This window comes from Mesoplodon bidens, assembly GCF_964165515.1.
Source record: "Mesoplodon bidens genome assembly, chromosome: 9".
Taxonomy (NCBI): Eukaryota; Metazoa; Chordata; class Mammalia; order Artiodactyla; family Ziphiidae; genus Mesoplodon; species Mesoplodon bidens.
This window is the reverse complement of record NC_138166.1, coordinates 72,145,507-72,170,864: the sequence shown is the minus strand read 5'-3', so window position 1 is coordinate 72,170,864 and position 25,358 is coordinate 72,145,507. Positions and strand designations below refer to the sequence as shown.

At 37.0% G+C, this 25,358-nt stretch overlaps 1 protein-coding gene across 4 annotated transcripts in view; it reads right to left on the bottom strand.

The window, feature by feature from the left end:
• Positions 1-2,051: 2,051 nt before the first annotated feature.
• The window catches only part of MDFIC (MyoD family inhibitor domain containing), a 103,870-nt gene continuing 80,563 nt past the window's right edge, over positions 2,052-25,358 (bottom strand). For 3 of the 4 annotated variants that reach the window (XM_081244985.1, XM_081244987.1, XM_081244986.1), the window contains exon 5: positions 2,053-4,805. In XM_081244985.1, coding sequence (XP_081101111.1) covers positions 4,558-4,805 — 248 coding nt within the window. In that variant the 3' untranslated portion in view covers positions 2,053-4,557. Of the gene's footprint in view, positions 4,806-25,358 lie in introns of all 4 variants that reach the window. The other variant, XM_081244988.1, reaches the window with a different exon arrangement.

Genomic DNA, 25,358 nt, shown 5'->3' with positions numbered 1-25,358 from the left:
TCCTACCCCTTTATGCATCAGACAGAACTTAAGAACCTTTTCAGTTTTTCAAGCTAAACTTAGAATTTGTTTGAATTTGCTTTTCACTATTTTCCTCATAATTACATTCTCCACTGAACCTCAAAGACCTGCCTGAAAGTGAACACTTAATTGCAGAGCTATACTTTGTCTTTAACACATATAGCTATACTCGATGTTGGTAATATGTCCAGGCATGGTTATCTAAAGTGATTTCTTCATGGTCACCTCACAAATAAATTCAAGAGACTCTTTTAGCAAGGGCTGAGGTGAGGGATCAAGGGTATACATAATGGACAAACAACAGAACTGGAACTAGTGGCCGCTGTTCAGTTGGAAGGCAGGGAACTACTCAGGTTGACATTTGGCAGCTTAGGGGCTATAGTTGTTGCCCTAGTGGGAGACGTCACACGGTTGTCCCAGTTTGATAAAGAATGAGGTGGTGCAGATTTCTGCTTGCCTAGATAGAGATCCTGCTTTCCAGGTGAGGCTCAGATGTGGCTTTGCTTAGAATCCTTTTCACGTACAGATTGCCGGTTGACTTTATTAAAATTTGATCATTTGGTGATACTGATTCATAGTCCTTTAAAGTAGAGGGAGCAGCCATTGTTCACTGGGAATTTTGCAGTGTGAAAATGCATGGTGGATTTAGTCACCAATGACAGTTTTTGCAAAAACCACCCTCTACATCAGGGCTGCATCATAACGGTTTTCCCTCTCCACAACCCCTCCCATTTTAACCAGAATCTCTAAAAGTAATCTGAAATGAGCAAGTAAATATCAGTCGCCTCACTGTTGGAACTAACAGTTTTCTCACGGGAAGTGCCAAACTTCTTCCCTAGGATGAAACATCCTGAGGGTTTTTTGACTCCCTTGAGGGACTTAGAGAAAATAGTCACTATAAATTTATTGGTTATAGGGGACATGGAGATGAAGGGTTAAAAAGACTGCCTTGTAGTACCTAATCCTCGATTTTAAAATATAAGTAGTGTAGAATAAACCCTATCCCTGATTAACTGCTATTTAAAACAAAATGGTATGATTTCCTATATTAGTATTAAAATAAGAGAAAAATGGATATTATAGTATCTGATTAAATTTTATCTTGCCTGTCAGATTAGATGTAATAAACCTACAGGCCTACAAATCACAAGTAATTGGAAAGGGCATAAAGGTCTTGAATAATTTGAAAAATAATCTTATTAATAAATAAACTTATTCATTAGGTGGTTGGGTAAATCTAGGTTTTTAAACTGGAATTCAAGAAGGCCAGCCACAGAGACTCTGGACTCAAGTCTTATTTATGTTAGGCAGTGAGTTTGATGTTTATAACATTAGAATCTAGGGCACTGATAGAGTTTGTATGGATAAAGAATGAAAAATTATTACATAAGGTTGCCTTGGTTACTCCTTGAACTGTTCAGAGAAGCACTGACTGCTTCAGGTGAGGAAAATGGATATAGTTGATATACTATAAAAACACAAAAATAAAATTATTATATTCCTAAGTAAAAAGGCTTCTCCTAAATAAAGTGATTTGGGGGGTTAAATACTAACAGTAAAACATTTCCTGTTACTTAAAAATTGTGACACTAAAGGCCCTAGTTGAAAGTACTTCTGATGATTTACTCTTGGGTGAAATTTGTTAAATTTAATACCCAACTGCACGGCTATTTTGTGTTTAATTTCAGTACACATATTTAAAAAAACCTACCACAGTTTTTATAAGTTGGGAGATAATCCTAAAGCAAATGAATAAAAGAAATTTACTAAAAAAATGTACAAAACATGCATTTTGCTCTATTGTGAATTTTTAAAAGAAAACTGTTTTGAAATAGTTTGTCAACTATGATTTGAAGTATAAACCGATCTGAATCTTTCATAGTTCATTTATGGGCATGAGTCATGTGATTTACATAATGAGACTAGGAAATCTTTAGAGAGGGATGTAAGGAGAAAAGAAAAGCTTAAGGTTTTAAATTATAGTTGAATTCGTTTAAATATCAATATATCAATTAGATTGAAAATAGGCTAAAGAATAATAGAGAAGTCATTTTTTTAATTTCAAAATAATATATTTGGGATAATACAGATCCAGTTTAAAAAGATTTAAGATTAAGTTTCCACATTTAAAAAGAGACCAAATCTATAACTGTAAACTAGAGCACTTAGTCATGATGGCCATATAATTCAACAAAACACTTTACATACAGAAATTCTAAAATACATATTGAAACTATTTTCACATTTGCCTACTTTTGTTTTTTTCATTTATTTTTAAAAAAATCATACATGGTACTTCATGGAATGACTGCAGAATAGACAATAGAGCAAAAGTACTATGAATATAAATATGAGAATAATTCTGCTACCAACTAATGCTCTCTGTTACAGAGAAACATTATTTTAAAAGTGCTAATATCATCATCGCAAATAGTAGCAGAATACACTTAAATATTAGTCAAAACATTTGGCTGAAAATTTTTGCAGGACAAAAAGTATATTTTAATGATTCCAGGTCATTAGAGGTTTTATATGTCAATATAAAGTTGATATTCTCACATCCTAATATATATGCATAAGTTAACTTTGGGTATATGTAAATACTCAGACTCTGGTTACTATGAAATAGTAGAAAGATGTTCTTATATTTCATTTGTTACATCAAAGACACTCTTTAGACAAGGAACAGAAAGACAGCTGTTTACTAGAACTCTATTTAAAATGGACAATTTAACAGTGTGTGTGTGTGTGTGTGTAAACAGTACTGAAAGGGGGATTCAATAGTCTGCTAACTTTTTTTTCTTTTTTAAGCCTTTTAAGTAATAATATAAGTAGAAACTAAGTTTCATCTCAAAGGAAAACCCATGGGTCTCATACTCATGCTTTAGGTTTAAAATCTTTCTTAAAAGCCTAAATTTGCTAAAAGGCTTCCTAAAAGTATGCATTTGTTTTTCCTATCAATTTGATATTCAACCAGAAGAATCAAAAATAACTATTCATCCAAAGGTATACTTTCAAAATTTCTACAAGGAATTACATTAAATCAAACCAAACTACAATTTGGGGACGTCCAACTTAGTAGGAGAGCAGGTAGTATGAAAATTTACTCTCCCTTTCATCTGCATCACACAAAGTCTCTATGTATTAGTAACTTTGTAACTTACCAAGTCGCTAACACTTAGTAAGTCTTGTAACTGACTAATTTCTTTATACTTAAGGATATTTATAACCTGCCATAATGGTTTAATTTAATATAAAGTTGCAGTACTGAAATTCGGTCATAGTAGTGGATGTCAAGATTCCTACTGAATTGGAAGGAATGGTTTGCACCTAAGATTAACTGTGTTTATAAATATTGGGGGGTTTTCAGTTTGTTTCTTAACAACCCCACCCCACAAAAGACTTAAAGCTCTCAAAAAGAAAAGCTTTTGAATAAATCAAAATTAGAATGCTGAGATTTTAATATTTAAAAATCTCCTAATTTAAGTGCAACTTTTCAAAAGTATTCCACATTCTTTAAAAAATATAGCTATTTTAATAAAGCATTGTTTTTATCAAAACTTTATCATAATATCTAAATTATGTTAAAAATGCATTTTATTAGTTAATTTTATAGTTTTAAAAAAGAAAATACATACTTAAGGCGTTTTTCTTCTAACTGCTCAAGGGCACACACAGCTCAGGCTAGTCACCTCAAACTTGGTCCTAAATCTAATTCATTCAAGCATCAGATGAATCACTCATCCTAAGAGGCCTCCTTCAAATGCCACATTCTCCTTGAAGCATTCTGAATATTCCAGTAGACATTAGCTTTCCTTTCTGTGTATTCCCATAGCCTTTTGAGTTTCTCTCTCTCATAATCCTCACTTCAATATGCCTTGTGGGCTGGTTTATTCTCTACAGGTCTCTTTCCTCTTCTAAACTTTCCTATGCTCCTCTGGATTGGAGCTGAATGACATCCATCTCTGTGTTGCAGCAGGAGATTACACACAGTAGGCACTCAGTGTTTGCTGAGCGAGTAGAGAACACAGCATGGAGATGAACACTGGGTCCCCAACAACTGTGTGGGTTTGTTTCCCAAAGTTTAAAGAATACTTACTTTTAACCATTAATAAACCTCACAAATAAATTGTCTGATTTAAATAACCACTGAGAAATAATACATTTGGAGCAAGGGGCTCCTAAGAATGGTTAAAAGAAATAGAAATAAGTAAACAAAGGAGGAGACATTTTGTCTTTTTCTTTTTCTTTCTCCCTCCCTCCCTTCCTTCCTCCCTTCCTTTCTTTCTGTTTTGTCAAAATGTCCCTCAGTCATTGTAACCTATCAAGAAGTCTAAAAGTAGTTAAAATTTCACATATTAAACCATGTAGATTTGGTTAGAGGGAAAAAAAGGCTCTCAGAGATTTCCTAAAATAATGAGTTAACAGTGCAAATACTGGATTGTTTGATGAGAATCTTACCATGTGCTTTTCTTTCCCCTTAAAAGAAAAATTTTAAAACACTCTCCAGTTTTAATGCAAACAGAAGATAAATATTTATGAAGGAAAACAAATTCCACAGCATTCCATACAGATTTCCAAACAGTCTGATGATTCACAACAGGCATCCATGATGCCACAATCCATGTCACAAGGGCAGTTACAGTCATCTCCCATTTCATCTCCGCAGCAACAGCAGCAGGCTTCTGAGGTGCAGATGCCACACGAAGCTTGTCCCAGGACAATATTGCAGAGGGTCAGGAATTCACAGAACAGGCAGGCCAGGATACAGTGGACACAGCAATCTTCATTTTCAGTTGGGAGGAGGCCACATAGTCAGAAAAAGGAGGAACACAAAATATATAAATCATCAATATGCTGAATAATAAGAATTGATGAAAATAATTAAGTAATCCAGAACCTAATGACATGCAGTTCTAGTAGTCTTTTGTGGGCTAGAAGCATAAAAAGAAACAAGTTAAATTCTAGATGAGCAATCTTTAGAAGTAGATACTGGATCTGGAAAAAAAAAAAAGATCGTACTTGTGTATATGTGTGTGTGCACGTGGGTTAGTGTATTACTCACACACTGTGCACTGGTCCTGGGTCCTGAGTTCCACTTTTCTATGCCTCTCATCCATCTTCCCTATTTACTGCTCTTTGCTAAATGACTCCATGACATTATTGTCCTTCAGAAAATAGAAATTGCGTTTCCACTTCTTGTGTGGCAAAGTACTTTACATTTCTATTATTTCCCGAGACATCTCTAGTGATGCCTCTCTAAACAATAAATTTCATGAACTGATACAAAAAAGTGAGAAATCAAATGGATTACAATCTAATAAATTTAGTACACCATGTTCTAAACTTCTTTCCTGTAGAATTTTGGGGCAAGTAAAAGGAACAACTGAAGAAAATTTCTATTTCTGGAGGACTTTAACACATACAATAAAAATAAGACCAATGTTATAAGACATTTGTCTATTTTCAGAACTATTTGTGAATTTTTAGCAGGATTATTTCTGGGTTTGTATTTGTGTTCCTTTCCTTCTTTTCTTTTTTAAATTTCATACAATGCAAGCTTTAATGAGGGGATTCTGCTTCCAACAACAACAACGGTACAGAACAATCCCTACCTGCATCCCACTGTCACATGACTTGTGTATTTCTGTATTTGGCTTTACGATTGAGTGCCTTTGATGGAGTTTCATCAAATTGTGTATTCCATCATAAACTCCCCAACTCCTTGAACATTCCCGTTTCTCTGTAGTCTCTAACTTTGTAGAGAGTCTGTAACTTTGTAAAAGGGGGAAATGTGGGAAATACATACTCTACATGCCAGATGGCAAAAAGGGGAGTGAGTCAGAAAAAACTCAAAAAGGAAAACTCCAGAGTTGGCTGTAGAAATAAAGTCTAGGAGTTCTCTGGTGGCCTACTGGTTAGGATTCCTGGCTTTCACTGCCGTGGTCCGGGTTCACCCCGTGGTCAGGGAACTGAGATCCCGTAAGCCATGTGGTGTGGAAAAAAAAAAAAAAAGCTAAGAAACACACCAATGTTTCCTCCCAATCTTCTCAGTGCCAAGCCCACTCTCATGTAAAATTGTCTATGGAGCAATTGGAAAAAGATCACAGAACTGTAAGACTGTGAGTTTCTCTCCATCTTCCCCTAATGTATTTAGTAGTACAGTAGTCCTCCTTTATTACTGGGGGATACATTCCAAGACCCCCAGTGGATGCATGAAATCACGGATAATACTGAGCTCTATTTATACTATTTTTTTTCCCATGTATACACACTAGTGATGAAGTTTAACTTATAAATTAGGCAAAGAGATTAACAATAATAACTGCTAGTAAAAGAGAACAATTATAACAATATTCTGTAATAAAATTTATGTGAATGTAGTCTCTCTTGAAATATCTTGTACAAATTTAATGCTTTTTCTACCTTAACTGCAAACTTATTAGGTACTGTGGCCATAATTTTTACAGTTTGAGGTACGACAGCAAAATTATCACAAATTTCTTTCTCCTTCTTCACAATTTCATGGATAGAAGAGTCATTCTTACCATAGACGTTAGCAACTTCAGCATATAATTTTTTTTCTTTCCTTACTGAGAACTTTCACCTTTTCACTTAAAGAAGTACTTTACAGCATCTCTTTGGCATATCTGAGTTGCCAGCATCACTACTCTTGTGCTTTTGAGCCATTATTATGTAAAATAAAAGTTACTTGAACACAAGCACTGAAATATTGTGACAGTCGGTCTGATAACCAAGAGGGCTGCTAAGTGATGGTCAGGTGAAATATGCTGGACAAAGGGATAATTCATGTTTCATGTGGGATGGAGTGGGAAGGCATGAGATTTCATCATGCTACTCAGGGCGACATGCAATTTAAAACTTATGAATTGTTTATTTCTAAAGTATTCCATTTAATACTTTGGTATTGCAGTTGACTGTGGGTAAATGAAACCATGGAAAGCAAAACCACAGATAAGTGGGGATTATGATATCCAAACATATTAGGAGAACAGTAAAATCAACTTCATGGATCCAAGTCCACAGCCTTGGAAAGTTCTTTGTTTATAGAGTCTATAGTTTCCCTCTTTCTACATTCTTTCTATAAATATTTATCCTAATGTCTTATATGTATCTGTTCAGTAGAGTTTTTCCAGGATTATGTTATCATCGTGATTTGTAAAATATCTGAAATGTTATAAAGAGCTGGCTGTATTATTATTACTCCTATTAAGAAACTAGTGTTTAACTGGCAAGCAACCCAGTTCTATTCAATATGCCTTCAAACAAATATCCATATTAACTAATTCTAAGGACACTTCTAACCTTAACTTTGTATTCTACTGTGGAATGCTTATATTTCAAGACTAAGAGGAGGAATTCACAAAAACTCACTTGATACTGAAAAACATTAAGTATAGTTATTGAGCATTAGATTCTTTATGTATTAATCATAAAATATACATTGAACTGTATGTAGTGAATCTATCAATCTTAAAGGGGAAAGAATGGCCTTCCCACTCAGCCTTAGAAATAGAGGGTAATGATACCTTTGAAGCCTCCTTTGGTCCCTTCCTAAATCATCTTCCTCTTCCCTTGCTTTTCATTGTACTTTATACAACAGTGAATGTGTAAATATCCCTACATAATCTATCAGAAAGGAAATGATACCATATAAATTCCCATAAATAGCATTTTTCCTCAATATTATGTGTTTCAGATTTACCCTTCTTGATTCACGTAGCTAAAGTTCACTTGTTTTCTAGATGTACAGTATTCCATTGATTTAATACACTGTAATTTATTTATTCATCCTACTTAGGAATATTTTGGTCATTTCCAGTGTTTTGCTATTCCAAACATTAATGTTTGAAACAGTTTTGTGCAGGTCTCCTAGAGTACACATGCCAAATAACTAGCAGTAAAATTGTTGGGCCACAGGATACGCATATGTTTAATCAAGTTAGGTAATACCACATTTGCTTTCAAAGTGATTGCTCCAAAATGTATTCCCACCAACCAAGTATGAGAATGCTCATTGTTCCACATCTTCACCAATCTATGAAACTGGCATATTTTCATATATGCCAATTCATTGAGTGTGAAATGGCATCTCATGGTGGTTTTACTTTGCATTTACTTGTTTACTAATAAGTTTGAACATCTTATCATGTTGTTGGCCATTCATGTTTCACCTTTGAAACAGGTGTTCATGTATTCCCCTCACTTTTCTACTGAACTGCCTTTTTCTCTTATTGATTCGTAGAAGTTCTTAATATAATCAAGACATCAGTCCTTTGTCAAATATGATTGTCCTCTCTCAGTATGTGGCTTTTTGTAGTTAAAAGAGATAAGATACAGATGAGTTAACATTTAGACCTTGAGAGTTTGAACTGATGAAGAGAAGTTCAAATCAAATCTTGTTTTTAGCTGAAGATATGGGATAATATGGCTGAGGAAGTAAAGTGGCAGATAGCCAAGTTTGGCAAATGAGCCAGTGAAAAGGAGAGGAGGCATTAAAAAGATGATTCAGTAGCAGAATGAAATAAAAAGTTTTAGCATTTGATTCAAAACAAGGGAGTCCAGCCATTCGATATACAGAAAGGGAGGGGAAAACAATAAGTAATCAGGAGGGAGGGACTGAATGTAACATGTGAAATCAGCTGCCTTCAGGATGAAGAGGAATGGGAGTGACATTCCCAACTAAACAACTCATTGGTGCTCATAGAACATATTCATTTGAGAATCAAAGTCCCTTCCAGACCTTAGACAATAATGATGGTTGTTATACAAAAATCAGAAGCCCTAAGCCAAGAATAGAATCTCTCCAAACTCCTACTTTTAGCCAACAAGATCTACAAAGTAATTTAAGTCTGTTAAACTTTGCATTTTTAGTAAACAAGGAACATGAAAAAATAAATTCTTAGTGCAAATAGATCAAACACTCGTTTTCTAGACTGTCTTCAACAACATAGTGTAATTTCTTTTTTGAATTTTATTTTATTTATTTTTTATACAGCAAGTTCTTATTATCTATTTTATACATATTAGTGTATATATGTCAATCCCAATCTCCCAATTCATCCCACTCCCCACCCCACCCCCATCCCCCAGCTTCCCCCCTTGGTGTCGATAGGTTTGTTCTCTACATCTGTGTCTCTATCTCTGCCTTGCAAACCAGTTCATCTGTACCATTTTTCTAGATTCCACATGTATGCATTAATATACGATATTTGTTTTTCTCTTTCTCACTTACTTCACTCTGTATGAGTCTCTAGATCCATCCACGTCTCTACAAATAACTCAATTTTGTTTCTTTTTATGGCTGAGTAATACTCCATTGTATATATGTACCACATCTTCTTTATCCATTCGCCTGTCAATGGGCATTTAGGTTGCTTCCATGACCTGGCTATTGTAAATAGTGCTGCAATGAATATTGGGGTACATGTGCCTTTTTGAATTATGGTTTTCTCTGGGTATATGCCCAGTAGTGGGATTGCTGGGTCATACAGTGTAATTTGTATAATAGATACAAGCAGTGGTTTTACAGAGAATAAGAAGCCTGGCATTAATGAAGAAAAAAGCATTTATTAATTAAGAATGTGTAATCTTAGGAGAAGAGATATTTTCATTACTCTTTCATATTTTTTTAACTATTTAAGAAACTTGGTAATTCTGTTAAATTCTGTTTTAAGCTCTTTACAAATACTAATTCATTTGATTCAAATAACATCCCTAAGAAGCAGTAATGGTATTATCTCCATTTTACAACAGACAGATTGCAGAAAACTTAGGAAATCTTCTCAAAGTCACAGAGTCAGGAAGTAGTAGGCAGGGTCAGAACCCACACAATCTGCTTCTGTAATCCATGGTCTAACCCATCATGCTATGCTGCCAATACAGGGATGGGTCACTTCTAACACTTAGTTCACCTTCCTGGGGGGAAGAAGATCTGTTATAAATTCAACTGATTTCTGCTGATTTGTCTTGCTGATCTGTTTTAAGCCTCAATTCACATTTCCTTTCTAAAGATTATTCTGAATTTTAGTTTTAATGAAGACTTGATAGTAAATATTATCCTTCAACAAGTTAAGAGCAAAGTTGATGAGTTGGAGAACTCATAAACTTCCAGTTACATTGTTGAAACAGACATAAGATGGTAGGCAGCCAAGAGAGAGATGATGTGTCAATCAAAAGAAGTCTAAATTTAAAACTTAAAAATTAAGGGTCATATTTATATGAACAGAAGCATTGTAGAGATTACATAGGAACTCTACTGGTAAAATATACGGTTATGACAGAGTTCTCAAAAGAATAAGCCCTTTATGTAAATATTAAAACTTACAAAAATAGTCATCCTCTTAAAACATAGGTCCTACATAATTTACTAGACAAGCACTTTGGGCTGCTCTGAAAAATCAAATCTATGAATAGGGCACGTAAAGAAGCCACAAACCAAAATTCATTTTAGAAATGAAAGTGATATTAAGCAAGGTGCATTTACAGAAACATCTACCAGAAACACATTCATTTTCTGTACTTTATAAGTAGAAAAATACTTAAGATATGACAACAAAAAAAGAAACCAAAAAATGAATCCCTAAATTCTATCAAATCACTTTAATAATCTGGTTTGTATTCTTTTCCAAAAGCATTTTTCTTTTCAGTTCTGTTCTAGAAAGAGTAGTTTGATTGTGATTGGGGTAACAAAAAGGTTAAAATAAACTAAGAAGAAACAGCTGTTACAGTTTCTGTCACTGCCACCCCTCCCACCCCCAGGGGGATGGAGAATCATAAAAGGCATTATGTTGTTGGTTTTATTTGAAGCAAAGAGAGGATCATAAGAATTAACAAACTGAGAAGACCTAAATGGAGAAACAAACTTTAAAAGAGACGAGTCCTCTGCAGCCATGTAGTTCACTGTCAGAAATAATTGTTTTTCCTGCTGTTCTTGTGGTTTTTCGTTTTCATGGTTTTATTCGGTCATATTTGCAGTTTTTTGCCAAAAGTGTTTAACCTTTGAGAAGCCAACTAGGTTCTGGGAAGAATGCCTGTTCCAAACTAGGCCCAAAAGAATTGCACAATTCAGTGTATTACTGAGAGGAGAACTCAGCACAAGACTGACAGCTACTGTAAATTTAGGAAAACAGAGAAACATACCAGCAGCCAAGGAGCTAAAAAGAAAGCATAAAAGGAAATCTTTAGCACAACATTTGACTCTTAAAAAAACTGTTATGAATTACTTGCAGACACAAACCCAAACAAAATCTCTGAGTCCTCGGAAAGGTCATCAATGTTAAATCCATGCAGCTGGCATATCTGGCAAGTGTCTAGCTTCCCAACACCCTGAAGGTAACAACTGAAACTCACTTAAACAGCATCTTCGATGACTGGTGAAAATATCTGTGACTGATCTGAGGGCCTCTGTTCTCTTGAAATGAGATTGAAGACTTATTTTTATAAGAATACACGAATTTAATAATAAAATTCCCAAATCGTTTTACCCAATCATAGGTGGCCCAAAATACTAGGCAAATGTGAGGAAAACAGTTATAGTGAAATGAACCCTAAGAACCATCAGAAAACTCTTTGCACAGGAAACTCAGCTGTATTCTAAATAAGTCTATTTTTTTAAGTTTCCTTCTTTTAAGATGTGGTATGACAGGTGCTTTGAATTTCTTGGAACAAAGACACTGTACAGCAGAGTACAGGGAAGGGCAAAGAACGGTGAATTCTGAGAATAACCCACAACCCATTTTTAAGCGAAGGTAGATTTGTATGTGTCTTATCTTGACTGATCTCTAATAACATTTCCTATGACTGAAAATGCTTGAAAATGCTTTCTTAATCAGGTCCCCATCATGTAGACTATATACTAAGAAACAGGGGTTCATTATTTTTTTCAACAGGTCAACAGTATGCCAAAGAGCAAATGCAGGTTAAAGCATGAGCAGTCAGTTATGTGTAATTAGTAATTTAGGAAATTGTATTGCGATCAAACCTGACTCTAGCTTTATAATCAGAGCCACAGAGAACCCACAGGTGTCCCCATGTCTTTAGCTGCTAAGGCTCACACCCGCCCTGGGAGGGCACAGGGGGACTCACCATGCAGAGCAAGAGGCATTCCTCTTCCCAGATATTGCTTTGCTGCAACTGTTTCTCAATACAAAATAAAAAAGCAGGCTAAAAGTGGGTTTTGGTCATCCTGAATTGCAGCCAGGATGGCTAAGTCAGTATCTGGCCCCTGTGAAAAGCCAGCTGTGAGGGACGAGACACAGACATCTCCAGGGAGTTCTGTTCCTCAAGTGATCACGGGGGCAGGAAATATTTACTAAGACGGCACGGTAGCTTAGCTCCAAGTAGCTGCATGTCTCCAAGCCAGAGGACGCACAGCATTCTGGCCTACAGCCCTAGAATGACCTGCTGCTTGCATAAATTGGCCCGAAGTATGCCTCCCACACAGAGCCCTCTGGCACACTGCTGTCCCCGCGAGGCCATGCATCTTAGCCAAAACACAGTCAACATTTTCCTAGTAGGGAAGAAAGTGAGATAGGTCAGGAGGTAAAAGAAAGAGAGGAGCTACATTTTCCACTGCAGCACAAAGAGGACCACACTTAACAGAAACTGAACAATAACCTTTATTATTATCTTTCCTCTCAATAAACTCAAAAGAACTATAGAAAAAAACAGTACCACTCTCCCACACCCCACAAAAGAACTCCTCAATCATATACCTAACACGTGTCCAAATCCTAGAATCCATCCTCCTCCTGTGGGAAGTGCATTCATATTTTAAATTACAGTAAGTGGATAGCACAGATTTTTTTTGATTCTCTTATTTGTTTACCCTGCTGCCTGATCTGTTGCTGATTCATTAAATATTCCAAACTCTCAAGAGAGATTTGATCCAGTAATTGTTGGTCATGACTTAACTATAGCACTGATTCAAGTATTCCTTTCTAAAGAGTCACACTTTATAAAGTCTAGGAAGATAACATATATATCAGGTCACCTTTTGTTTCCCAGGAGCTTAACACAGAAATCTGCCAGGGAGTAAACACTCAGTTAGTAGAGGTGTTTATTTAAAACACTTAAAACGCAAAGTTAGTATGGGGACAGAGAGGCAGGGAAAGAAAAGTGAAAAAATAGCAATGGTGCAAGTATTATGCATATGAGTTTACTGAATCTCTACAGTACTTTAAGATCACACATTTGATAGCTGGTAATAACAGTACTGTCCTCATAGGGTTAAGGTAAGGATTAAACGAGACAATGTATATAAAGTACTCAGTAAAGAATTCATGTACATACTTATTAATATTACTGTGATAGCAACAAAGATAATGGCAAAATATTTATTCTAGAGAGGGTACAACTCTCTACCTTTCGATGTTTCATTCGCTCTGATTACCACAACAAAATAGGGCCATTCAATTTTAACCTAAGGAGGTTTATAAAAGGCTGTTCATAGTTCAAATGCTTAAAAAGAGAGAATCAAGAAGGTAGTTCTAAAAGACAGAATCTGCAGAAGAGTGGAGCAGAAATCTGCCCAGAAAGATTTAGTCAATCTTATGTTTGGTTATGACAGGAGATTTAAAAATAATAATCATTTCCCATATTTAAACTGTTATCCATTTATTTTCTCAGTAGGCTAGAAAGCAAAAACAGAGGAAAACCATACTTGAACCTACTCAATGGTAATTTTATTAAGTTGGCCAGTTGAAATATCTCTAATCCAAAAAGTTTAATTAATAGGAAGGTTGAATATAACTTTTGGATAACAAAATCTACTTTAGGTCTTAAAAGCATTTTCCTAGAAAGAGTCACTGTATAAACAGTCTGCTAAAGTTGGTCACAATATCATCTATGGTTAGGACAAAAACATAAGTAAATCCTCTAGGTTTAAGGAAAATATATATTTGTATAAAAATGATGTAAGAAATCTCTCCCAAAAGCTTAACTTAATATTTTCCTGTTTTTACTTTTACAACTGTGTTTATTTAACAATTCACCTTTCAATTTCACTTCTGATTTGTGCTTGTTTAAATATTGTGCAAGGTATATTATGAGAAAAATCAGCCTTTTTTTTTTAAGCCATGTAGTACTGCAGTTGGGTGATCATGTAAAAGGTGATGATGGTGATGATAGTAAAATAATACCTTTGCCATACGGGATGCTATTTATTCATTTTTACTGAGGTATAGTTGACATACAACATATTGGTTTCAGGTGTACAATGTAATGATTCCATATATGTATATAATGCAAAATGATCACCACAATATGCCTCAGTAACATCCGTCACTGTACAGAGTTACAACTTTTTTTTTCTTGTGATGAAAACTTTAAAGATCTAATGTCTGTCAGAGAAACTTTCAAATATGTAATACAGTATTACTAACTATAGTCAATCCATATGACTTATTTATTTTATAACTGGAAATTTGTAGCTTTTGAACCCCTGCAACCATTTTGCCCACCCCCACCCCTAGCCTCCAGCCACCAGCAACCTGGTCCTTGTATCTATAGCTCCTAGCTGCTGTTGTTTGTAAGATGCCACATATAAGATCATAATGGTATTTGTCTTTGTCTGATTTATTTCACTTAGCATAATGCTCTGGAGGTCCATCCATGTTGTCGCAAATGGCAAGATTTCCTTCTTTTTAATGGCTGAATAATATTCCATGGTATAATATACACCACATTTCCTTTAACCATTCATTGATCGATGGACACTTAGATTGTTTCCACATCTTGGCTATTGTAAATAACGCTGCAATGAACACTGGGTTGTATATGCCTTTTCGACTTAGTGTTTTTATTTCCTTCAGATAATACCCAGAAGTGGAATTGCTGGATCACATGGTAGTTTTTTTTTTTTTAATAATATTACTTATCTTTTTTTAAAATTTATTTATTTTTGGCTGCCTTGGGTCTTCATTGCTGTGCACGGGCTTTCTCTAGTTGTGATGAGTGGGTGCTACTCTTCGTTGCCGTGCGTGGGCTTCTCAGGGCTTCCCATTGCAGTGGCTTCTCTTGTTGTGGAGCATGGGCTCTAGGTGTGTGGGCTTCAGTAGTTGTGGCACGTGGGCTCAGTAGTTGTGGCGCATGGGCTTAGATGCTCCACAGCATGTAGGATCTTCCCAGACCAGGGCTTGAACCCGTGTCCCCTGCATTGGCAGGTGGATTCTTAACCACTGTACCACCAGGGAAGCCCACACATGGTAGTTCTATTTTAATTTTTTAAGAAACCTCCATACTGTTTTCCATAGTGACTACCAATTTACATTCCCATCAACAGTGCACAAGTTTTCCCTTTTCTCCATGATCTCATCAACACTTCTTATTTCTTTTTTTTTTTCTTTTTTTTTTTTTTTGGCTGTGTTGGGTCTTCATTGCTGCGCGTGGGCTTTTCTCTAGTTGCGGAGAGTGGGGGCTACTCTTCACTGCAGTGTGCGGGCTTCTCACTGCGGTGGCTTCTCTTGCTGCGGAGCACAGGCTCTACGTGCATGGGCTTCAGTAGTTGTGGCTTGTGGGCTTAGTTGCTCTGCGGCATGTGGGATCCTCCTGGACCAGGGATCAAACCCATGTCCCCTGCATTGGCAGATGGACTCCCAACCACTGAGCCACCAGAGAAGTCCCAACACTTCTTATTTCTTGTCTTTTTGAAAACAGCCATTCTAACGGGTGTGAGGTGATATCTCATTGTGGATTTTTAAATCATATTGTTTGTTTCTTTGCTATTGAGCTATATGAATTCTTTATATATTTTGGATATTAATCCCAATTTGCATATACTTTCTCCCATTTAGTAGGCTGCCTTTTCATTTTGTCGATGGTTTCCTTTGCTTCGAATAATCTTTTTAGTCTGAAGTAGTCTCATTTGTTTATTTTTGCTTTAAAGGCAATGCCTTTGATTTCTGGATCAAATCCAAAAAATCATCACCAAGACCTGTATTAAGGATCTTACTACCTATGTTTTCTGCTAGGAGTTTTATAGTTTCAGGTCTTACATTCAAGTCTTCAATCTATATTAATTTTTGTGTATGGTGTAAGATAGTGGTCCAGTTTCATTCTTTTGAATGTGGCTATCCAGTTTTCCCAGCATCATTTATAAAGTGTCTGTCCTTTCCCCATTGTATATTCTTGGCTCGTTTGCATAAATTAATTGACCAATATCTGTGGGCTTATTTCTGAGCTCTCTATTCTGTTCCATTGGTCAATGTGTCTGTTTGTTATGCCAATACCATACTGCTTTGATTACTATAGTTTTGTAATATAGTCAAAATTAGAGCACGTAATTTCTGAAGTTTTGTTCCTTTCTCAAGATTGCTTTGACTATTCTGGGTCTTTTGTAGTTCCATACAAATTTTAGGATTGTTTGTTCTATTTCTGTGAAAAATGCTATTGGAATTTTGATAGGGATTGCATTGAATCTGTATATTGCTTTCGAGGGTATGGACGTTTTAATAATATTAATTCTTCCAATCCATGAGCACAAATATCTTCCCATTTATTCAATTTCTTTCAACAATGTCTTACAGTGTTCAGTGTAGAGATCTTTCATCTCCTTGGTTAAATTTATTCCTGGGTATTTTATTCATTTTGATGCAGTTATAAATGGGATTATTTTCTTAAGTTTGATAGTTTATTATTAGTGTATAGAAATGGAACAGATTTTTTTATACTAATATTGGATACGGCAACTTTACTGACTTCATTGATTAGATCTAACAGTTTTTGGAAGTGTCTTTACACGGTTTTCTACAAGATCATGTCATCTGCAAACAGAGACAGCTTTAGTTCTTCTTTTTAAATTGGATGTCTACTTCTTTTTCTTGCCTAATTGCTCTGTCTAGGGCTTCCAGTACTATGCTGAATAAAAGTGGTGAGAATAGGCATCCTTGTTTTGTTCCTGATCCTAGAAGAAAATCGTTCAGCTTTTACTGTTGAGTATGTTAGCTGTGCGCATGTCATATATGGCCTTTATTATGTTGAGGTATGCTCTCTCTCTGCCCACTTGGAGGGTTTTTATCACAAATGGATGTTGCATTATGTCAAATGCTTTTTCTACATCTGTTGAGATGATCATGATTTTTATCCTCCATTTTGTTAATGTGGTGTATCACACTGATTGATTTGTGGATGTTGAACCATACTTGCATCCCTGGAATAAACCCCAGTTGATCATGGTGTAAGATACTTTTAATGTATTGTTGAATTCAGTTAGCTGATATTTTGTTAAGGATTTTTGCATCTCTGTTCATCAAGGATATTGTCCAGTAATTTCTTTTCTTGTGGTATCTTTGTTTATTTTTGGTATCAGAGTAATGCTGGCCTCACAAAAATTTGGAAGTTTTCCCTCCTCTTCTAGTTTTTGGAAGATTTTGAGAAGGATTGGTATTAATTCTTCTTTAAAGGTTCAGCAGAATTCACCAATAAAGCTCTCTGGTCCTGACTTTTGTTTATTAGAAGGTTTTGGGTTTTTTTGTTTGTTTTGTTTTTTATTACTGATTCAATCTCCTTCCTAAAAATGGGTCTTTTTGGATTTCTATTTCTTCCTGATTCAATCTTAGTAGGTTGCATATTTCTAGAAATGTATCCATTTCTTTTAAGTTGTCCAATTTGTTGGTGTATAATTGCTCATAGTAGTAGTCTCTTATGTTCCCTTGTATTTCTATGGTATCAGTTATAATGTCCCCTCTTTCATTTCTGATTTTATTTGAGTCACCTCTCTTTTTCTTGGTGAGTCTAGCTAAAGGTTTAGCTAAAGGTTTATCAATTTTGTTTATCTATTTCACTTATTTCCAGTCTGATTTTTTGTTATTTCCTTCCTTCTACTAACTTAGGGCTTTGTTTTTCTTCTTTTTCTAGTTCCTTGAGGTATAAGTTAGGCTGTTAGAGATTTTTCTTGTTTCTTGAGGTAGGCATTTATTACTGTAATTTTTCCACATAGAACTGCTTTTGCTTTGTCCCATAAGTTTTAATATGTTGTATTTCCATTTCATTTGTCTCAAGGTATTTTATTTCTCTTTTGATTTCTTCTTTGACCCACTGGTGTTTGATAGCATGTTGTCTAATCACTACACATTTTTGAATATTCCAGTTTTATATATACATATATATAGTTGATTTACAATGTTGTGTTTATCTCTTCTGTACAGCAAAGTGACTCAGTTATGCAAATGACATTTTTTCATGCTTTTCATTATGATTTGTCACAGGATATTGAATATAGTTCCCTGTGCTCTACAGTAGGACCTTGTTGTTTATCCAACCTATATGTAATAGTTTGCCTCTGCTAACCCCAATCTCCCATTCCTTCCCTCTCCTAACCCCCCACCCCCACCCCTTGGCAACCATAAGTCTGTTCTCTGTGTCTGTGAGTCTGTTTTTGTTTCATAGATATATGTGGAATTGAAAATATGATACAAATCAACATAAGTTATATAGTATCTGTCTTCCTCTTTCTGACTTACTTCACTTAGTATGATAATCTCTAGGTCCATCCATGTTGCTGCAAATGGCATTATTTCATTCCTTTTTTATGGCTGAGTAGTATTCCATTGTATATATGTACCACATCTTCTTTATTCATTCATCTGTTGATAGACATTTAGGTTGTTTCCATGTCTTGGCTATTGTAAATAGTGCTGCTGTGAACATAGGGGTGCATGTATGTTTTCGAATTATAGTTTTGTCTGTGTATATGCCCAGGAGTGGGATTGCTGGATCATATGGCAACTCTATTTTTAGTTTTTTGAGGAACCTCTATACTGTTTTCCATAGTGGCTGCACCAATTTACATTCCCACCAACAGTACAGGAGGGTTCCCTTTTCTCCACACCCTCTCCAGCATTTGTTATTTGTAGACTTTTTAATGATGGCCATTCTGACTGGTGTGAGGTGGTACCTCATTGTAGTTTTGATTTGCATTTCTCTAATAATTAGTGATGCTGAGCATCTTTTCATGCATCTATTGGCCATCTGTATGTCTTCTTGGAGAAATATCTATTTAGGTCTTCTGCCCATTTTTTGGTTTAGGTTTTTTTTTTTTTTGTCATTGTTGAGTTGCATGAGCTGTTTGTATATTTTCGAAATTAAGCCCTTGTTGCCTGCATTGTTTGCAAATATTTTCTCCCATTCTGTAGGCTGTCTTTTTGTTTTGTTTATGGTATCCTTTGATGTAGAAAAGCTTGTAAGTTTGTTTAGGTCTCATTTGTTTATTTCTGTTTTTATTTCTATTGCCTTGAGAGACTGACCTAAGAAAACATTGGTATGATTTACATCAAAGAATGTTTTGCCTATGATCTCTTCTAGGAGTTTTATGGTGTCATGTCTTATGTTTAAGTCTTTGAGCCACTTTGAGTTTATTTTTGTGCATGATGTGAGGGTGTGTTCTAACTTCATTAATTTACATGCAGCTGTCCAACTTTCCCAGCACCACTTGCTGAAGAGACTGTCTTCTTCCCATTTTATATTCTTGCCTCCTTTGTCGAAGATTAATTGACCATAGGTGTATGGGTTTATTTCTGGGCTCTCTATTCCATTCAATTGATCTGTATGTCTGTTTTTGTGCCAATGTAACACTGCTTTGATTACTGTAACTTTGTAGCATTGTCTGAAATCTGGGTGGGTTGTGCCGCCTCTTTTGTTCTTTTTCCTCAGGATTGCTTTGGCAATTCTGGGTCTTTTATGGTTCCATATACATTTTAGGATTATTTGTTCTAGTTCTGTGAAAAATGTCATGAGTAATTTGATAGGGATCCCATTAAGTCTGTAGATTACTCTGGGTAGTAGTGCCATTTTAACAATATTAATTCTGTGAGTCTGTTTCTGTTTTATAAAGAAGTACATTTGTATCATTTTTCTTAGATTCCATATATAAGTGATATCATAGGATATTTGTCTTTCTCTGTCTGATTTACTTCACTTAGTATGATAATCTCTAGGTCCAATCCATGTTGCTGCAAATGTCATTAATTCATTCTTTTTTATGGCTGATTGCAGGATCATACGGTAGATCTATTTTTAATTTTTTAAGGAGCCTCCATACTATTCTTGGATGGAATGTTTTGAATATATCTGTTAAGTTCATCATGTTGTTTAAGGCCAATGTTTTCATACTGATTTTCTGTCTGGATAAACTATCCATTGATGAAAGTGGAATATTAAAGTCCCCTACCATTATTGTACTGCTATTTCTCCCTTTAGATCTGCCAATATTTGCTTTATATATTTAGGTGCTCCAATGTCGGGTGCATAAATATGTACAAATGTCATATCCTCTTGTTGGGTTGACTACTTATTGTAGTTAAAGTTATTTTTACTACTTTTGTCTTTTAACCTCATAATTGCTTTATAAGTGATTAATCTACCACATTTACAATGTTAGATTATTCTGAATTTTACTATATATTGACCTTTACCACTGTGATTTATACTTTCATATGTTTTCCTGTTACTAATCAGTGCCCTTTCTGTTCAGCTTAAAGAAGTCCCTTTAATATTTCTTATAAGGCCAGTCTAATGATGATGAACTTGTTTTGCTTTAGCTTTTCTGGAAAACTCTTTATCTTGCCTTCAATTCTGAAGGACAACTTTGCTGGGTAAAATAGTCCTGGTTGGAAGTTTTCTTTCTGCACTTTAAATACATTGTACCACTCCCTTCTGGCCTGAAAAGTTTCTGCTGAAAAATCTGCTGATTGTCTTATGGGTGTTCCCTTATGAGTAACAAGTTGTTTTTCTCTTGCTACTTTTAAGATTCTCTCCCTGTCCTTAAATTTTGACATTTTCATGATAATGTGTCTTGTGGGTCTCTTTGGGTTCTCCTATTTGGAAATTTTGGGGCTTCCTGAAACTGGATATCTGTTTCATTCTCCAGGTAAGGGAAGTTTTCAGCCATTATTTCTCAAAATAATTTTCCACGCTTTTCCCTCTCTCTTCTCCTCCTGGGACCCCTATAATACCTTCACCCTTTTTTTTCTTTTTTTCATTCTGCTGCTCCGATTAAAGAGTTCCACTGCCTGTTTTTGAGTTCACTGACCCTTTCTTCTACTTCATCTAGTCTGCTGTTGAATCCCTGTAGTGTATTTTTCAGTTCAGTTTTGTGTTCTTCAGCTCTGTGAGTTCTATTTGGTACTGTCTCATATTTCCATCTCTTTGTTGAAGTTCTATGTTCATCTATTCTTCTCCTGAGTTTGGTGAGCATCTTTATGACCAGTATTTTGAACTGTTATCAGGTAATCATTCATCTCTTCTTCATTAAGAGCTTTTGAGAGTTTTTTCTTTCTCATTTTGCCATTTGAAACATATTTCTGTTTCTTCAATTTCTTTGACACCCTGTGTTGACTTATGTATTAGAGAAAACAGCCCCCTCTCCCAGTCTTGAAGGAGTAGCCTCATATAGGAGATAAACCTTACTGTTCAATCCTGCCCTAGCTTTTGGTTGTCTCTCAAACCTTTGTGATTGTTGAAGCAGCCTATTTTATTTTTAGCAGCTCCCGGTATTTGAGAGCGTGCCAAGACCTAACAGTGTTCCTAAGAGGAGAATTTCAGTCAGCACCTAGGTCCAGGATGATTAGAAGCTAGACCTCAGTTAGCAGCTTTTAAATATATTACACTTCTGTGGGACCCCAAGCATAAGTTCACTGGCCACCAATCTAGAGGTATCCCCTGGGTAGCAGTCACAAAATCAGGGCAGACGAGTCTACAAGTTCCTTTCCAGGAGATACTGGTGATCTGCAGCAAGGAAGAGAGGCAGTGCAAAGATGGCATCCGTTGACCTCCATACCCAAGTGTAGCTCTGCAGCCCCTTAGATAAGTGCCAAATCAGAAGCCTGCCCCTCCAGCTAAAGCTCAGTTCAAGCAAACAGGCATCTTTCACAAAAACACTGGGGGTGTGTTTTAGTCTTCTGTCTGTGAAGTGCCCTGTGAGTGATAGCTAGCCAAGAACTGTCTCTCCGTTTGTTACATACCATGGGACCTAGGAATGCAAGACCTGCTGGCCTCCCAAGCTAGGCGATCATGGAGCATTACCTGGCCCCTGGGTGGCAACCATAAAAACTGGCCATCAGATGTGTATAAAAGCTCCCCTGGCAGATATATGGGTGCTCCAGAGCACAGTGGCGGAAGAGCACACAAACAGTGCCTGCCCTCAGGTTTACATAGCAGGCCCTTAGAGGTGTGTTTAATTGGAAGCCTGCCCCTCAGGCCATAGCTATGAAGATAAGCTAATAGGCCTCTTTCACAGAAAGATTTTCTTAGACTATTGCCTCTTGATGTGTCCGGAGGGGTGTGTGTGGCCATTTAAGAACTCTTTGTCCTTTGGTGATGGTCTTCTGGGACCCTTGAGCATAAGCCCCAGTGGCCACCAGAGCTAGGTGATCTAGAGATATCCCTGGGCAGCAGCCATAAGAATCAGGGTGCTAGAGGAGGGTACAGGTTCCTTTCTGGGAGATAACCCAGTGAACTGGAGGGAGGCGGGGAGTGGGGACACAGAGATGGAGCCTGCCCACCTCTGTCCCCAGAGAGAACTTCAGTAGGCCCCTAGATGTGTGTTAAATTAGATGCCTGCCCCTCAGGTTGATACTTTAAGTTAAGCAAATAAGTCAAGTCTCTTTCACATAATGTTTGGCACCTCTTGGTTGTCTTTGCATTGGTCCCAGGTGAGTCAGCAAACAAGCCCTTTATTAAGAGCTGTTTCTCAGTCACTGTAGCCTTGTTGGTCTCACGGAAATGAGTCCCACTGGTACTTAAATCTAGATGTTTTGGGAGCTCATCTCTCCATTGCAGGTCTTAAAAGTTGGTGTCTCTGATACGAGGTTTAAACCCCTCACCCTCAGGGAGAAACTCCAGGTTTTGAGTTCTCTCCTGACTGTGGGTCACTGCACCAGGGGTGGGGTTTACAGTGAGATTGTGTCTCAGCCTCTCTTAGCTTCTTTGATGTGGGTTTTTTTCTCATTTGCCTGATGTGTAGGAGTTGCTCAGCTAGTTTTTAGGGTTCTTTTTAAAGAGGAACTTGTCCCCTTTGTAGATGTGGTGTGTCTTTGGGAGGAGGTGAGTTCAGGATCTTCCTATGTCACCTTCTTGAACCGGAACTCCCCATGTACAATGTTTTTAGGCTAATATCAGTGACTATTACAGAGCCCCCAGGGTTGGCCATGTGACACGAAGTTTTTGTGGCAGTGTGGGAGTAAACAAACACACTAAGGGGAAGCTGACAGTACACACAAGGCTGGGGTCAGGCACAACAACTCTCCAGGCACTTGAGTGTTCCTTAGCAAGAGTCCAAAGGGCTGAGCGGCCCCAGCAGTGACTGTTCCTGCAGGCCTCCATGGAGGCAGGGCAGCATCCCCAGCAGGATGCACAGGCCTCACGCAGGCAGGGGGAGCCTCACTTGAGAAGGCCCAGGATGTGCTCCCTGGCCCTGACAGAAAAGCCAGGCCCCAACCAAAGAGGCACAGCAGTCAACAGACACTGCAGGAAAGATGAAGGGGAACAAGCTGAGTAAAACGTTAGGGCGAAGTGAGATACCAAAGCACACTTCAAAGCTGTGCACAGGAGGTAAATCCTGTTATTTATGGAATTAATTTGTGAATCAATGATGCCACTGTTCCTCTTTCCACATCGCTCTCTCTCCACCCATGTTATCTGTTAATACCATCTGATTTTTTTTAAGGCACCATTACAAGTCTTAGATGAACAGGACCTTGAAATTATAAGGTATAAATACCTCCACCTTAATTTAGCGTACAAAAAACTCCAGAGCCAAGAAAAATCTATGGTCTTGTTGGCTGCAATACTCTAGAATCGACAACAGCAGATAAACCTGGTTTTCTCATACATTAAAAAAAGAAACAACTGTGTAGCCTTGTTATAATACTGTAAATTGTGGAAAAGAAGATAAAAACCCTGTTACTTAGCTGCTTCCCAATCCTCTGCACTTCATCAGGGCCACCCCCCAGCTGAGGTTTCCCTGAGTCACAGCTCATTACCTACTATGACAATTCAGGTAGCAAATGGCAGAACTACCAAAAAAAAATGCTGTAAGTGTCTGTGGTGGTGATTGCTGTTTGTATGTCTGGTTTTGTGCCCCAAGAATGTTATTTCCCTGTTGCTGGAAGCCTCATAGAAACCAAAGATGTTTCCATTTATGATCACCCTGCCATCTTCATGAGTGGCATAGACAGCCAAGTATTATCCTATTTATTAGCATCTGGAAAATTAAAACCTGTTTTCTAGTCTTGACTCTGTCACTAGTAGGCTCAGTGACCTTGAGCAAGTCATTTCACTCAGTGTCCATATGCATAGAATGTGGGGGAAAATGATCTCCAAGTTCTTTTCAAGCACTACGTTTCTATGATGATACAATCTACTATTATCTATCAACAAACAGTAGATTTTAAAGCTCGGGGTCTTTTCTTGGCCTTGAAGAGAGCCATTGCTTGATTAACACAAAGGTCAAAGCACAGTGGAAAGTTAATGCTGAACAGGAGTTGACTCCAAGCCAGCTAAGTCCCAGGAGCAGATGGTCAGATAACGTGTTTGTTTGTTAGGTGAAGAGAAAGCAAAGGTGGATACAGGTAGTGGGGAGGCTATGCAAAGGCACACAGGCAAGAATATGATAGTTTTAGAGATAAGAGTGGCTCAGTATTGTTGGAGCAGGAAAACCAGGTAGAAAGCCTTAAATTTTCTATTTCAGAAATGAGGAGGTAGGGACAGCATCAGTGGTAATAATATGGTATCAGTGTGGGTCAGGCAGGATGACTCTGAGGAATATTAAAGAAGGTGGGGTTAGTAAGAGTTGATAAGACCCTGGAGAGGCAGTGATGGGAAGAGAAGAGTCAAGTGTGACTTCCTGGAGCTATTGACCAAGAAAGAAATAGAGGAAGAAAAATAGTCTTGTTGAAAATATTTTGAATGTAAGACAGGTTAAGCCTGAGAACACTCAAATAGAGATGTCCAAGAGGTGGCTGGAGACACTAGTTTGGAGATTGGGCGATAGTCAGAGCTGGGCTAGGGAGTAAGATGTAGCTGAAACTCTTAAGAGTGAATAAAATCAGTAGCCCAGGGAGAATGTCCCGAATGAAAAGAGAAGAGATGCAAGGGAACAACAGCATTTAAGGAAAGGACTGAGGAAGAGGAGGCAGAGGAGACTGAGCACTTAACAAGGGAGCAGGAACTCCAGGAAAGGGATGTGCATTGGAAGCAAGAGAGAAAAATATTTCTGGTGTCAACTCTGTTTAGCCAGAGAACTTTCAAGGATGGAAATGAATAGCAGTGAGATAAGGAGTGACGACTGAATAGAGAAGTAGGGACTACAAATGCAGATA